This window comes from Primulina eburnea, chromosome 11 (assembly GCF_022965805.1).
Source record: "Primulina eburnea isolate SZY01 chromosome 11, ASM2296580v1, whole genome shotgun sequence".
Taxonomy (NCBI): Eukaryota; Viridiplantae; Streptophyta; class Magnoliopsida; order Lamiales; family Gesneriaceae; genus Primulina; species Primulina eburnea.
Window position 1 is genome coordinate 32081296 of NC_133111.1, and position 14664 is coordinate 32095959.

The 14664-nt window shown below is 35.9% G+C and overlaps 1 protein-coding gene across 3 annotated transcripts; it reads right to left on the reverse strand.

Moving 5' to 3' along the window:
• Positions 1 to 2520: 2520 nt before the first annotated feature.
• Positions 2521 to 10506, reverse strand: LOC140805094 (histone-lysine N-methyltransferase ASHR1). Of its 3 annotated transcripts, none has more exons than XM_073161280.1 (15): positions 9816 to 10502; positions 9540 to 9674; positions 8752 to 8838; positions 8587 to 8658; positions 8069 to 8261; positions 6806 to 6924; positions 6135 to 6527; positions 5920 to 6054; positions 5653 to 5763; positions 4874 to 5029; positions 4421 to 4639; positions 3791 to 3954; positions 3425 to 3539; positions 3209 to 3289; positions 2521 to 2909 (listed from the first exon to the last, which is right to left on the reverse strand). In XM_073161280.1, exons 1-15 carry the CDS (start codon positions 9993 to 9995, stop codon positions 2703 to 2705), a joined length of 2367 nt encoding a protein of 788 aa, XP_073017381.1. In that variant the 5' UTR covers positions 9996 to 10502; the 3' UTR covers positions 2521 to 2702. The 3 variants fall into 3 exon arrangements, 2 of the variants coding, with proteins under 2 accessions (XP_073017381.1, XP_073017382.1); XM_073161281.1 differs by having other exon boundaries at positions 2522 to 2909; positions 8752 to 8816; positions 9816 to 10499; XR_012112266.1 differs by lacking the exon at positions 2521 to 2909 and having other exon boundaries at positions 3425 to 3532; positions 9816 to 10506.
• Between the last annotated feature and the right edge of the window lie 4158 nt (positions 10507 to 14664).

Genomic DNA, 14664 nt, shown 5'->3' on the forward strand with positions numbered 1-14664 from the left:
AAGACTCGTGCATATGTGCGGGTGCTTCTGGTGTTGGCCTTATTCTTGCGCGCACGTGCGCTGCGCGGAGCCTTCTGCCTGTGTCGCACATGTGCACGAAAATAAGTCGCATATATGCGCGATGCACTGTCCTCAGCTCTTGCTTTGCTCACACTTCTTCTCCTAAGCGCCATTTTAGTTCATTTTCACGCCTATGTCGTAGTCGTACCTAAGTTTCTGCAATCACACCAAAAATAACAAAAACACATAATTCTGCCCAAGAAACTAACAATCTATATGAATTGTAATGATAATTTAAGTGCACAAAATGCATTTATTAGTGTAATCGAAATTGAAGATTTTAAGTTTCAGAGTCGCGAAGTTCAGTACCCTCGGCGCCCGAGTAGTAATTTCTTACCACCCGAGCGCCACACATTCTGTCGAGAGTTTTTATTTTTAAGCTCGGCGCCCGAGCGGTAATGTTTTAACCGTCCAAACGCCACTCCTTCTGTCCAAAAATTTAGTTTCCCCTTCTTTTCAAATTCAAATGGTGAGTTCATGTCTTTTATGGTTGGGAAATGTTCACACGTCATCTTAGAGTTTGTTTCGGGGTTTGATGTCGAGGTTAGTGAGATTAAACGAGGTCAAGTCCCGAGTAATTTAGAATGTCATAAGCTTTACATGCACTTCGGTGGTGAGCTCGAGTACCTACGTCTAAGTATGCAAGTTAAGTGTTGAAATTCATGTTAGTATGTGCAGCAGTGGCCCCAAGTAAGATCCAACGAATCCCTCAACGCCAAGTAAGTATGTTCGACGTGCAAAGAAAATAGTTTCAAGTTTTTGAGGTATGCTAAATGTCTTGTGACCGATTTATGTATGGGGTTGGAAAGCGTTAAAGCATGAACGGGGACCAACCCACCCTGTTAAATCATGAACGGGTTTAGATCAAGATTGGAAAGCGTTAAAGCATGAACGGGGACCAATCCACCCGTTAAAGCATGAACGAGGATATCATGTATGTGGCAGTGGATTCTTCCCTGTCAGCCCAATACTGTGGTTTAGTCTGATCAGGCGATTATGTTCTGGGTCACTTGCTTTAAAACATGCCTCTACGCAAAATGATGAAGTTTACGTATGTTCATGTATGTACAAGTGTGCAAGCACGTTTAAGAAAAGTTTTATGTTTATGGCACGTCTACGTATGTAAGTTCAAGTTTAAGTGCAAGTTCAAGTTTCAAGTTATGTATGCTCTATTTTAAAGTTGCATGTGGTTTTATTTCAAGTTATGTATGCTCTATTTTAAAGTTGCATGTGGTTTTATTATATAGTATTTGTTACTCCCAGTTTATACGTGTTGAGTCTTTAGACTCACTAGACTTGATCGATGCAGGTGAGGACGATTTCGAGGAGACTAAGGGTGGGGACCAAGGAGCAAGCTTGGACTGAGCAGGAGGCTAGACTGAGGACTGCCCATCTTTTAATGATATTTGCAATGTTTAAATACTCAGATTTTATGTTACTTTATGAGGTTCATGAAAATACTTTTGACAAACATTATTTTGAGATTTTTTTTTCATTGGTTGTGGGATGAATGGTTTACATTATCAGCAATTTGAAGGTTCACTTTTTAATTAAGAAAGTTAAAAAAGTTTCAGCAAATTTTAGTAGTTCAAAATACGGTACGTTACAGTATTTTATTCTTTAATTTATGTTTGCTAAATTGATATTATCAATTTAAGATTTGTCTTTCTAGATTATAAGATTTTACTTGATCTATTTCTAGATATTATAGGATTTGTTTTAAATATGATATTTATATCTAAGATATTTTATCTCTATTGAAAATCTTGTTTCTATATTTTCTAGGACTCTTTTATGGAATTGTTTTTAGGTCAAGTATTGAATATTAATATGGAGCACCTTACAACCGTGGAAGTGTGCTTTTTTGTGGGTTTTTCGTTAGGTTTGGATAGCAAACTTTTGCTGAGAATGAATAGAAGATAATTTTCATGATGAAGAATTTGAGTGATTGATTCACGTTTGTACCGTGTTGCGGATGGATGTTGAAGACATTAATCAAATAGTGTTCTTTTATTTGTTTTAATAAACTTGGGTTTATGCATTTAGTTTTCATTTTAGTTTATTTTGATATATTTTAACTCCTTGGAATGTCAAGGAATTTAATTTTGTTATTTTCACTGATATTATTTTGCGTAAACGATTTGTATATTTTTCTAATAATTTTTTTCATGAGACGTTATACAAATATAAATACTTGTACATAATTTAAACATGTCTTTTATTTATTAAAATTATATTTGTGTTTTTTATAATTTACTTATGTTGCATGTGCGCTTGTGTTGACAACATTATGCAACAATATTAAAAATCTGATACACACAATATATTTATTTCCTGTATTTTTATGATAAAAAACGTCCTTTCAGGAACAAACTCGAACACAAAGTAGTTCACTTAACAATTTACGAGTCTAGACGGAAGTCGGCTAAAAAACAAGCATACTCGATTCAATTCAACTCATTTGCATTGCATAGCCTCAACCGCGAATAAGTCGTATATTTGAGAAGCATACCACAAACATCTAGTTCCCATCATAGATACAACAAACAACCAATCAAGACAACCTACCCTAATATAGATCACAAACCACAATCTGTAAATGGCTTAGCACACAAAACACAATACCAAAACTTCCTCATTATTCAGAATTTACACACATTTTTCTTTAGGTATGTCAAATGTGGAAAAATAATGTCTGCATGCGATCCATAATATCTTGAAAATATTTTAACCAATCGATTCGCATTTTCCGCAGCACTTTCGTGACCCATTGACAGTTGAATCGATACAAGTTTGATCAACTCGTTTGCAATAACTATATGGTCTTTACCATAAAGTTTTTCCAGGATCTGCCAGCCAAAAGATTCGTTAAAAGTCATTAAATCAACCAATTCCCGTTTGAAATGAACAATCGAATTCGTAGGACAATAACTATAAGACAAAAAATGTAATTTTCACATGAAGTAAGATATAGAACAGACATAAAAAATGAATAAAATCATTTCAGTCACAAGAAAATTGAAACCAGATGCCTTGGCATTATTCGCTTGCAAAATGTGAGTATATATTATTCTTTCCTGGAAAAATGGCTAAATTCAAATAAAAAGCAAGTCTTAGTTTGAAATCAATGCTTAAACTGAAATGTTACCTCAATTGACGCCTGGCAATGGTCCAATGCAGCTTGCAAGTCTCCAGCCAAACAAAGTGCCTGTGCTATGTTGTCCTCCGCCTGAAAATAACGATTGATTAAGTAAGATGACTTGTGCAGCCTGATCTTTCTTTAAAAATGGAGCAACAATTTCTCTAAAGACAGATAAAAAGGGGAAAATACATCAAGGGAACACCAGAACGTGATACGAATTACCTCTGCAACTTTCTTGTTGAATGGATGGAGGAACGTTTTTAAAACATCAATATATTTAATGGCATCCGTAATTGTCTTAATTGGTACTTCACTGCCTGTCATGGTATCCTGCAATCTATTCCGTGAAATGGATCAATCAAATTACAAGATTATATGTATTGGCATATGAAGTAGTGCATAGCAAAGATAATTTATGGCATCTATGCATGCGCTAAAGGGAATTAACTTTGATAAAAGATTGGTTAGACAATGTCAAATATATATATATATATATATATATAAATCTCTAGTTCATCATTCTAAAGGAATTTGTCGTAGAGTATTCATTTAAAATTTCCTGCGCTGATAAAACTGAACAAGCAATACCTTCCGATATAAGTGTCAGCCTCTGAAATTGTTTTTTGCAAAGCTTGTATATCACGATAACTGTCACAGCTCAAACAATGGCCTGCCTCCAAGCAGCAGCCATTATCATTTTCCTTGCAAAATTGGAAAGCCACACTGCTTATATCTTCATCGTGTGTATAACCCTGCATTAAACATAAACAAAATAAGAACCGTTGAGGAGCAACAATTGGATGCTGAGCTGTATCAGTTTCATAGTTACCAACTATAGCTTTTGACACACCACCAATTGCTCGATTGTATATTGCTCAAACAAACAAGATCACATGTTCAATTTTGATTAATCGTAAATTGGAGCGACTATTGGAGTTATACATCTAACCATACTCTCCCATCTGATTGCCTGTGTGGTACAACCACCTGTTTGGCATAACATTTCCAACTTCATCGATGACGGAGTTATCATCATTGAAAGGGAAGGTGATGCATTATGGCGAGGGCATTTCTACTTAATCAACTAAGCTAAGTACTGATGATTTTAATGGAATTCTTAAATCTAAGCATTTAAAGGAGTCTGCCAGATATCGGGAATAACATGTTTAGCTAATGAAATTTATAAGCTTAAAATAACTTGAGTCCTAAAGCAAATACCTGCAAAGAGTTTGGCACTTTCAAGTGTCTGAGTTTCTCTTTCTCGTATTTGGTGACATTGCTGTCCAGAACTACTCCTAAACAAGTTGGCTCAACACATCGATAAGCATTAATGACAAGATCAGAGAGATTCACTCGAGCACAGCTTCTACATTGACAAGTAAATGAGTATCGATCCTCCAAAACCTGATGCCGTTCAAAACAGTTCAACTGCCCAACCTGTCCAAAATTTTTTTGCTTGTTATGAAACTTTCATAACTTGGCTATAAATGCAGCAGGCTGTGTGCTGCAAATAAACCATTACTTCCCATCATAACAGCAACATTGGAACACGATCCATTTTTACAAATAGGCAGTACCACAGAAGCCATGGCGGCCATTATGAAATCAAGTTGTATCATGTAAAAATTCTTAACTTTTAAGCATATAGAACAATGTTTGTTACAAAATAACCTGAGGGCCATAAGAGAGCTCCAGTTGGGATTCTGCAGTGACATGCTCAGTTGTTTGTATGAACAGAGTACGCGAAAGGAAATAAGCGTGAACATTTGGCTGGCAAGAATGATTAAACAAACTCCCACCAGGATATACAGCTTGAGCCACTCTAACCTAGATCATGAGATTGGACAGGTACAAGATGGTTACAAGTTTCAGTATTATATATCTCAACCAAATAAACTAAAAAATTTGAGGAAACAGTGATGTTTAACTACAAGATAGCTTTTGATTTACAGTGAATTTAATAACAGAAACCAACATTTGGCCCATTAAAGACTACATATTGGTGTCAGTAGGTTTCAAGTTTTTCCAGTATCATACACACCCAAGGAGCAAATAATGTGGTGCTGAAACACATAAAAAATAAAGAAAGAAATCTTTGGATATGAACCCTCCTTACCACTTTAAGGAAAGAAAATAAGAATAAAACATAATTATTTCAGTTAAGCCCAAGATACTGTAAAAAAAATAAACATGGAAATATTTATGAGCAATGTTTTTAACGAATCACACTACCTCCCACATGTTTATAAGGCTTTGTTAGCAGCTAACTACTAGGAGAGCGATTTATCGCCTTATGATTTATCGTCCCAAATTAGTTCTTTAAGTGGTAACACAATTCTAGCTTTTCCTCTCATGTCATCACTCATGAATAAAATGAAAAGATTGGCTATTATTTATATACCGTAAAAAATAGTTCGAAAAGAATTAGACATTTACATTGCGGTGAGTACCTGCTCCACAGACATTGTTCCTTGATAATCTAGAGGCTGATTGGCATCTGAATATTTCATGCGGACAATTGCCATGGAATTGACCCTAATTTGAGATAGAAGGATGATAATCTGTATTGAGGAAGACACAAATGTATGGAAAAAGTAAACAAATCAATAAAGTGCTATACAAAATTTTGATAAAAGATGGGCATGTGTAGAGATATGAAGCTACAAAAGAATACAGCATGGTGAACCTCTAATCAATTTTCAAGCAACGTGATTTACCTCTGAAATTATAACCGAATTAAAGGGAAGTTTGGAGGCATAAAATTTCTGAAGACAGCAGAACAGGATCATAGCATATACATGCAACTCCAACTTGCTTTCATTCGATAATTGCACATAATTCTGACAAAGATCCTGGCATTTAGCAAGGCTATTAGCTTGAAGCTAAATGGATAGCAGGACACAAACAAAAGAAAAACAATGTAAACACTTACCATAATCCCATGTATGTTAGGATGAGCACCATCATAACTCTGCTGTTGTATATGCTTCACAAGGACACGGCCAGCTAAAACTACATCAGATGGCAAAACTGCAGGCCAGTGCACACCTTGACACTCATGCTTGTGTTCAGCAGCATAGTCGAGTTCGGAATTGGTAATTGAAGGTGAAGTCACGTTTCTAACATAGTCTTCAAGATCATCTATTAAGTTTCTTTGAAATTCATATTGTTTTTTATGTTCAGAAGAACCACATCCTCCAGCTAGCATTTGACATTTTGTAGAGCAGTAAAATGGTATTGAACATGACATGCAGGACACTGCATCTGCTGGCAGTTCATTGAAACAGTGGTGACAATGGGTCTCGCGACAATGCTTCAATATAATCTGCACATCATTTCTTCAGGTGAGAAAGGATCAGTACCGCATATTTAAGTTAAAAGCGCTCTTTGTTTATCATAGTTGTCCATTCTTTTTACTAAATAAAATTCTTAAGTCTGGCATAAGTCAATCGATGGAAATAAAACCAAGATATTAACTTAGCGGACAAGATTGCAAAATGTATACTGCATGAGGTAGCCAATTTAAGAAATAGATACATAGTATGACTTTTTCAAACTTCTAGAAGCACTTCACTTTGGGGTAAAAGAGATTTTAACACATACAGCGGCATAAGGATCTTCCTTGTGAATTAAAGAGGCTTGAGGAACATCAGTATAAGAAGTCATTCCCCTTCCCTTAGTTGGAGTAAAGACACATTGGAGTTCCACTTGCAGTGGCTCATCTGTCACATAAGGCCTACAGTATAAGAAATTAAAGAAGTAAAACCTACATGTTGCACAAAGCAATGTGTCAAAAAAGCAATAAACATACACAAGTGCAACAACAACCAACAGTCTAAGAGATGCGTTCAGCAAATATTAAGCTATGAACTAAATAGTTTGAACCACACAGCTTGTTCATAATTGGGTAAAACACAGAAGCACCAATAGAACAGATGGAAGATGAACAGTTCTGACTCCAATAGTCAATTTAACCAAGAAGTATGCAAACAAACAAATCCATGGTTCATACAAGTATATCTATTAGCAGTTAATTAGCAAAACAAGATAAATCTAAATGAGCACAGTCCGATATGCCAATTTATAGTAATAAGGAAGCAGTTTTCTCGGTTTGAATCTGAAATTTTATCTTTAGCACTGAAAGGATTATCTCTTTTTTAAATCCAATCATCATCATCATAACACATTCCCGCTAGTTGCGGGTTGGCTACATGGATGTTAATTTTCCAAACTACCAAGATCTAAAATATCCTCCTTGCTCACTTTTATCCAAGATTTTCAATGACATACCTGTCTTCTACTCCTTCCATTAACATGTCAATCTAAGATATGTCGCATTGAAACCGTATTTGGTCCACTCTTCGCATGACAAACCAGATCAAACATTTCTCTCTGATCTTGTCCTCTATGGAGCCACACCTAAATATATCATAATCCTTTCATTCATAATTCTATCCTTGTGCGTTTTGTCATGTATTCATCTTAACATACGCATCTCTGCTATCGTCATCTTATGCATATGTAATCCTGTAGTGGCCCAACACTCTAAGCCATAAATCATAGCTGGTCGATTTACAAGATTATATTGAATTTTATTCGAAGAAAGCTTTAGCAAGAAGCTCAAATTTGTGTCACAGAGTAGGAAAAAAAGTTAGAAAGACGTATATACCCAAACGCATAGCAGTAAATAACTTCAACAATAAATATCTAAATAACATTTTCGAGGATACAAATGATTGCTACGAACAATTAATATACAATTGCAGACTGCAGAGTATAAACAACAAACTGATAAAATGTGAGAGGTCCTTATCGGAAACACATTTCTTAGATAAAAGAGATCCAGATAAGATGGTGCTACAAAACCTTGAGTAATATCATATGGCTCCTCCAGTAGACTGCTTCTTTGCTCAGAATGACCCAACATAGTTTTTAGCTCACCCTGTATCTGTCTTTTTCCACTCAAGGATGTCTCCGTCTTCAATGAAATCTTCAAGTCATTGATCGCATCTTCATGGTTCCCTAACGAAGCATTTGCCTTAGCTCTCCTATACCATGCCTAAATTAGAATATGCGCAGAGAATTCTTATAAGGATTTAATGAAATAAAAGAAAATTAAAAGAAACATGATTTGTCCTCCACCTGAGAGAGTCAAGTGTGTTTTTAAAAGCAGTTTTTCTAAAAAGATAAGAAATGCTGAAAGCAAAACAAACTTGATAATAAAAAAGCTACACACAAGGTGATTGGAAGCCCACGTTACATGAAGAACCACTAATCTTATTTCTTATGGGAAAAATAGTACCACGATCATTCCCATCAAATTCTGAATACATTTAGTCACAGTGAGACAGAAGAAGAATAGAAACTGGGAACAAACATTTCACCTTTGCATAAGCAGGGGATATTTTAAGCGCCCTACTGCAATCTCGCAAACTTTCCAAATAAAACCCCAATTTCTGAAGATAAATCAAAAGGAAAAATCAGAATAAAAAATCAGTGAGTTGAAGCATGTATCTCAAAACTGATCATGTTATGAAACTAAAACTTACATGCAACGAAGAAGCACGATTTACATAAAGTGTTGCCACGAGATTTTTCTCCCCATCATCCACATCTGTTGGCGCAATGTGCAGTGCCTATTTATCCATTTAAAGGAATATTATTGCGCTCCAAAGTTGAAGACTGTTTATTCTCAGTATAGAGAATACATAATTTCTTATCAGGTTTGACAAGGCAGGTTAAAATATCTATCTATGACACGCATTGCAAATATGACAAACTCCTAAAAAGAGATTTAGAACTCCTTTCACTCTTACTCTATTATTCAGTGCATGAATGCAAACATGCATTGTCAAAAATAGGGCTAACAGAGGTTTACTTATTCCTTATCGAGTTTAAAAGATATTGATAATTGATCACAAGGTAGTAAACAAGAAATTTTCAACAGGAGCTATCATATGCAGTTTCCCCTTCAACAGGAAAAACTGCAAATTTAATAGGTTACCTTTGGATGTAGTGATATTGAATTGAAGAAAGATTTCCAAACTTGTATTTCAAATTAAACTAATATCGCATTTGTAATCCATTACTATTACTATTCCAGTTTTGAAGCACTTGCAACGTTTCAAGTCAATATTTGGAAGCACTTTAAAAAAATGCAATTTTTCTTCAAAATAAAACCAAACACATACCAAATTTCCTTTCCCGAAAATGTTAATTTCAACTTCAACTCCCCCATACATTTTAAGATAAAAGATCATAGCTTTTCTCCCTTCTCTCTAGTAGCTGAGAAACTTAGTAAAAAAAACACCACAATAGGTTGCTTAAATTATGCTACCTGAGAGTAGAAACGCAAAGCATTGGAGAAATCCCCATTCGAAAAGCATGCGTTTCCATTTGCCTTGGCTTCCAACGCAGGTTCCTTATTCTTGCCGCACAGCGCCATTTCCGGGTCCGTCAAATCTCTGACCAGCTGAAGAAATCAAACCCAAAAACAGGGGGAAAAAAGCTCATATAAATCGTCATTCCGCATCATTCCCCACTAAAATAAAGCAAGCCGAGCCCAAACCAAAATCTATCACAGAGACAAAGATTCAATATTTTTCAGCAGTACCTGGTGAAATAGGGGCAAATTTTGGTAGAAATCAAGAAGGGAAGAGCATGTGGAATGGAGGGAATTCGGGGCGCTTTCTGCGATTTTGTGCCTTAGCGTTTCTGGGATTGCGAATTTCAGCTTCTCCATACTCGGAAGATAGTGGCGCCTTGCGACGTACTGAGAAGAGTGACAATACATTGAATTTCCAAGGAAAGGACAAAATTAAAGTATTACACTTTTCCCCTCAATTTCTTCATGTATCTCAGTTCGTGTCTAATTCCAAAATCAGATTTTTATGGCTTGGTTTGTGTTCCGTTACTGGTAAGTGGTATGCTACCTATCCGGGGTCAAAAATTTTGACAATTAAAATCATGGAAGTAATCCTTCATTTGTGCAGCTAACCTTGTTCATCCACACAAGCAAAAGGAAAGAATTGTGCCAGAAAATCTTGGACCTTAGATTCTAAAGTTCAAACACGTTTAAAGATCAGTCTTTTCTTCAAGTTCAAATCTCCAGGCTCGTGACCATGAGAACAAAAACAAACGAATCCAATCCAGAGATCCGCCACCTCTGAGACCTATTGTTCATCCAATGTCATCAGAGCAACAAAGCGCTCACCTAGTTCACATCTTCAGGCTCGTCACCATGAATGACACAGTGTTCACTCAGTAATTCTTTGTTCTTAGTTTGTCATCTTTAGAGGTTAAAAGTTTAGACAATCCAAAATGGAGTGAATCATAGGAAATGTTAAGCCAAAACATACGGTGCTTGTAAGGGCCTATACGAGATTTGATATTTGGTTTTTTGCTTCCAATTATTAATAATTTGACCAATTATTTATATATTTGTTGTTCGATCTCGAACCTGAAAGGTTAAATATTAAAGTTTTGTATGATCGTATCATAAACACGCTATTAATGGGATAAAAATAGTATTCGGTTTGAATACGGTGAAAATTGAAACTTCATGAATCTTAATACGCTTTTATTTAATTAATTAAAATAAAAATATATGGACTGTTTAATAAAAATAGATTTATTGATTCTAGAAATATAGGTTAATAAATACCATAATGAATTTAAGTGTAATTACACAAAAATTTGAATAGGTTATTGAATTATAACACGTGTCACATAGTTGAGTTCGTCCATGTGTTCCAATTCGAGTTGTTAATTTTATTAGTAGCTTAGTTTAATTTGAATTTAGATTAATAATCTCAATCACCCACTTAAATTGAATTATCTAAATTAAGTTAAATAAAAATATCCTAGTAATTAATTATTGGTATATGTTGGGACGAATCGACTCTAAATTCGGTTTATTACAATCTAACTTAATGTTTGTTTGTCTCAATTGATTTCGACCGTCAATAGTCTAAATAATACTATATTGTGGTTATTATATTGAGAGGTGCATATATTATCATTAACAAATTCGACGGTATGAATAATTACAAGACATAATCTTGAGCATGATTATAGTATATTTTTCGTTTTCAATTTTGGAGTTAATATAACATTTTACATACTTTTTCAATATATATATGTAACGTTTCAGATTCAACGAGTATTTTTAGTGCGTTTATGTTCTCATCACACACGTAGCCTAGAAAATTTTCCAAGAAATCACCCATCCCAAAATTGTCCAGTCAAAACATACTTAACTTCAGATTTCTTAAGTGACGAGCTCTAAGAAATCACTCATCCTAGAATTGTCCCAAGTCATTCATTTGTGGGGTTTCCGTCATTGAGGTATTAACCACCTATATTTTAGATCATGTATCACCCTTCGAATTTCGGACCATATACCGTCCTAGGATCTTTGGCTCCAGGGTGTCATGTATTTAACTGTGACACCGTGTGAAAACGTAGGACAATCTACCTTATGTAAACATTTTCTTAACAACCATGTAACTCTTGATAAAAATTCATAAACATCTTAGTAATTACCTAAAGCTAGTTTAAAATATAGGGAAATAGCATAAAACATAAATGGGTTTAAAAAAATTCGACAACATTTTCCTATAATTAGAACCTGTCCGAAAATAAAATCAAGCAGCAATTAGATAGACTTCAATTTAACGTAATATTCAAACTCAAGAAATTTCCATACATATATATATGGTACAAGCCATATTGTACTAAAGGTATTTTTCAAATCCAAACCAAAGTCCAAGTACCTCATTTCGACATAGAAACACATATTAAACAGATATTTGTTACGAAACTCCTTTTCTAATTCAAACCTATGTTTTTATTACTCATTAGAACACATATATAAATATAAGAGGAAGCTATTTCGCCATTTTCAGGTTCTTGTGTGGTGAGGCACGCTGCAAGAATCCATTGGAAAACTAACTTCTTACTCATTTTTAGTACATGTTCATGTATGTGTTCAATGTTGGCCAGTTTTTGTGGATTTATAACCACCAATGCGTATTCGTTGTGACACAACTGTCACTTTGTTTATTTTATTACTTATGCCATATAACATGTAAGATCGAGCGATTGTCACTTTACCAAAAGTTATAGAGAGTAGTAATGGTGCAACTCAGATCTTTAAACCGCACAGCAGTTCAAGCATCACGGTTCGATCTCTTTTCCAGCAGGAACAATTATTGCACCTAAGAATCTCTCTCCCTATAATTTCACTCCTTGCAATCAATGGGAATTGAACCTGTGACCTTGGCTCTGATACCAAAATATGTTAGTTGAATTGATTGTTTATCCAAGTTTTGTGATTATAAAAAAAAGGAGATTGTTGGAACATTTCATGTTCGCAATCTTGATTTTGATATTAACAAAACTTATTATTGTATTTCTAACATATTTACTCATATGTAAAGTTGCAAACATAAGAAGCAAACTGAAACCGAATTTAGCCAAACTGAATTTCTAGCGAGCTTCGGTTTTCTGATGATATCTCTCAGTTGGTTGATTCAAATGACAATCTATCAAATTTATTGATCAGAAATCAATTTTAAACATGTTGTATTTCACGTTAGTTGGGAAAAATCGGATGTTATCAAGGTCTAACGGATCGCTGAATTACCGAACTGATTGCACAAAAATAGCAATCAGCTGTTTATGAACAATTGCGGTATTTTGGTCAAATCTCTCAGCTCGGTTATTGGAATGAATGGTTATTGGAATGAATGGATTCGTTGGAAAGATAAGACAAAGATCTACAAATCATAGTGCGACTTCAAAGACTGAATCGAAGCTTAAGATGTTGATAAATGACGATGAAACTACTGGTTTTGCACAAACTGAAATCAGCGAGGCTGATTTCAGTACACCAGCTGAAGCTGAACTGAACCAGACTAGCTGAAACTGAACTGACCACACCAGCTGAACTGAACCAGACCAAAACTGAACTGAACCGAACAAGCTGAAACTGCACCAGGCCAGCTGAACCGAACCAGGCCAATTGACCAGTTGACCAGAGTTTACCACTCGAGAAAATGTCCAGCAAGACGAATTTGACCATTGCAATTTCAGAAACAGTACAAAAACTTTCCAAACAGTCATATTCTTGTATCTAACATATATATCATTGTTGGAGCCTATAAATACAACATATTTAAGATCAAACAAGAGCGTTTGAAAGAGATTCAAAGCATGGGCAGTTATCATGAAGAAATCAGCTAGTTGAGAGCACAAGCCCTTTTGTGAGAATACATTTGAGATATACACTATAAAGGATAAATTGCTCACACACAATAACTCACACATATACAAGAGAGTTGAATTTCAAAGATTAGTTTAGTAAGTTTTGCAAAAAGACAATAAAATTGTGTATGTAGTCTTTACATATGAGATATTAAACAATATGTTGATTATGAGGTGCTGCCTGCAATCTTGAGTGCTATAAGTTTCAATTAGGCAAGAGATAAGTTCTAAGTTGAAATGAGTTTGTACAAGGTGTTGTATAAATCAAATTCTTCTAGTAGATCTGTAACGCCCCAGATTCGATGATTATCCTCACTGTACCAAGAAGAGTCTTTCCAGCGTGCTTATGTCCTCACTCACACGCACCCTGAGAAACTTCCTAGAGGGTCGCCCATCCCAAAATTGCCCCAAGTCAAGCACGCTTAACTTTGGAGTTCTTATGTGATGAGCTACCGAAAAGAAGATGCACCTTCTTTTCGGTGGCTCATCACATAAGAACTCCAAAGTTAAGCGTGCTTGACTTGGGGCAATTTTGGGACGGGTGACCTCCTGAGAAGTTTCCTAGGGTGCGTGTGAGTGAGGACATAAGCACGTTGGAAAGACTCGTCTTGGTACAATGAGGACAGTCGTCGAATCTGGGACGTTACAATTGGTATCAGAGCCGACCTCTCTTAGTACGGTGTGGTTCGGGGACGAATCAAGCGGAAGCTGGTGGGCATGTGAGGCCCGGGACCGAAGAGGGCGAGGGGTGATCGCCGCTGCCATGAGGTTGCACGGAAAATGAGCGGCTCCTGGCAGGCTTCTAGGTGGAGGGAACATGAATGAACCGATCCCACACCGGAATGAGAGGGATTCCGAGACTGTTCAATGTAATGGACTGTACAGTTGAAGAGGGTTTAAAAGGTTTGATCTGTACTACTCATATAAAGAAGGTGCATCTTCTTTTCGGTAGCTCATCACGTAAGAACTCCAAAGTTAAGCGTGCTTGACTTGGGGCAATTTTGGGATGGGCGACCCTCTGGAAAGTTTCTCAGGGTACGTGTGAGTGAGGATATAAGCACGCTGGAAAGATTCGTCTTGGTACAGTAAGGACAATCGTCGAATCTGGGGCGTTACAAGATGAAGACCTTCAAAAGCCCGGCCAGCTGATGAAGTGCTCAACTGATGAAGAGCCTAGCTGACCAGTTCAACTGAAA

Coding starts and splice junctions, on each gene's coding strand:
- LOC140805094 (XM_073161280.1), bottom strand. CDS start 9,995: ATGTATTGTCACTCTTCTCAGTACGTCGCAAGGCGCCACTATCTTCCG. Junction 5,030..5,652: donor GAACAATGTCTGTGGAGCAG/GTACTCACCGCA, acceptor CTCATGATCTAG/GTTAGAGTGGCTCAAGCTGT. Junction 3,540..3,790: donor GCTGACACTTATATCGGAAG/GTATTGCTTGTT, acceptor TTCACGGAATAG/ATTGCAGGATACCATGACAG.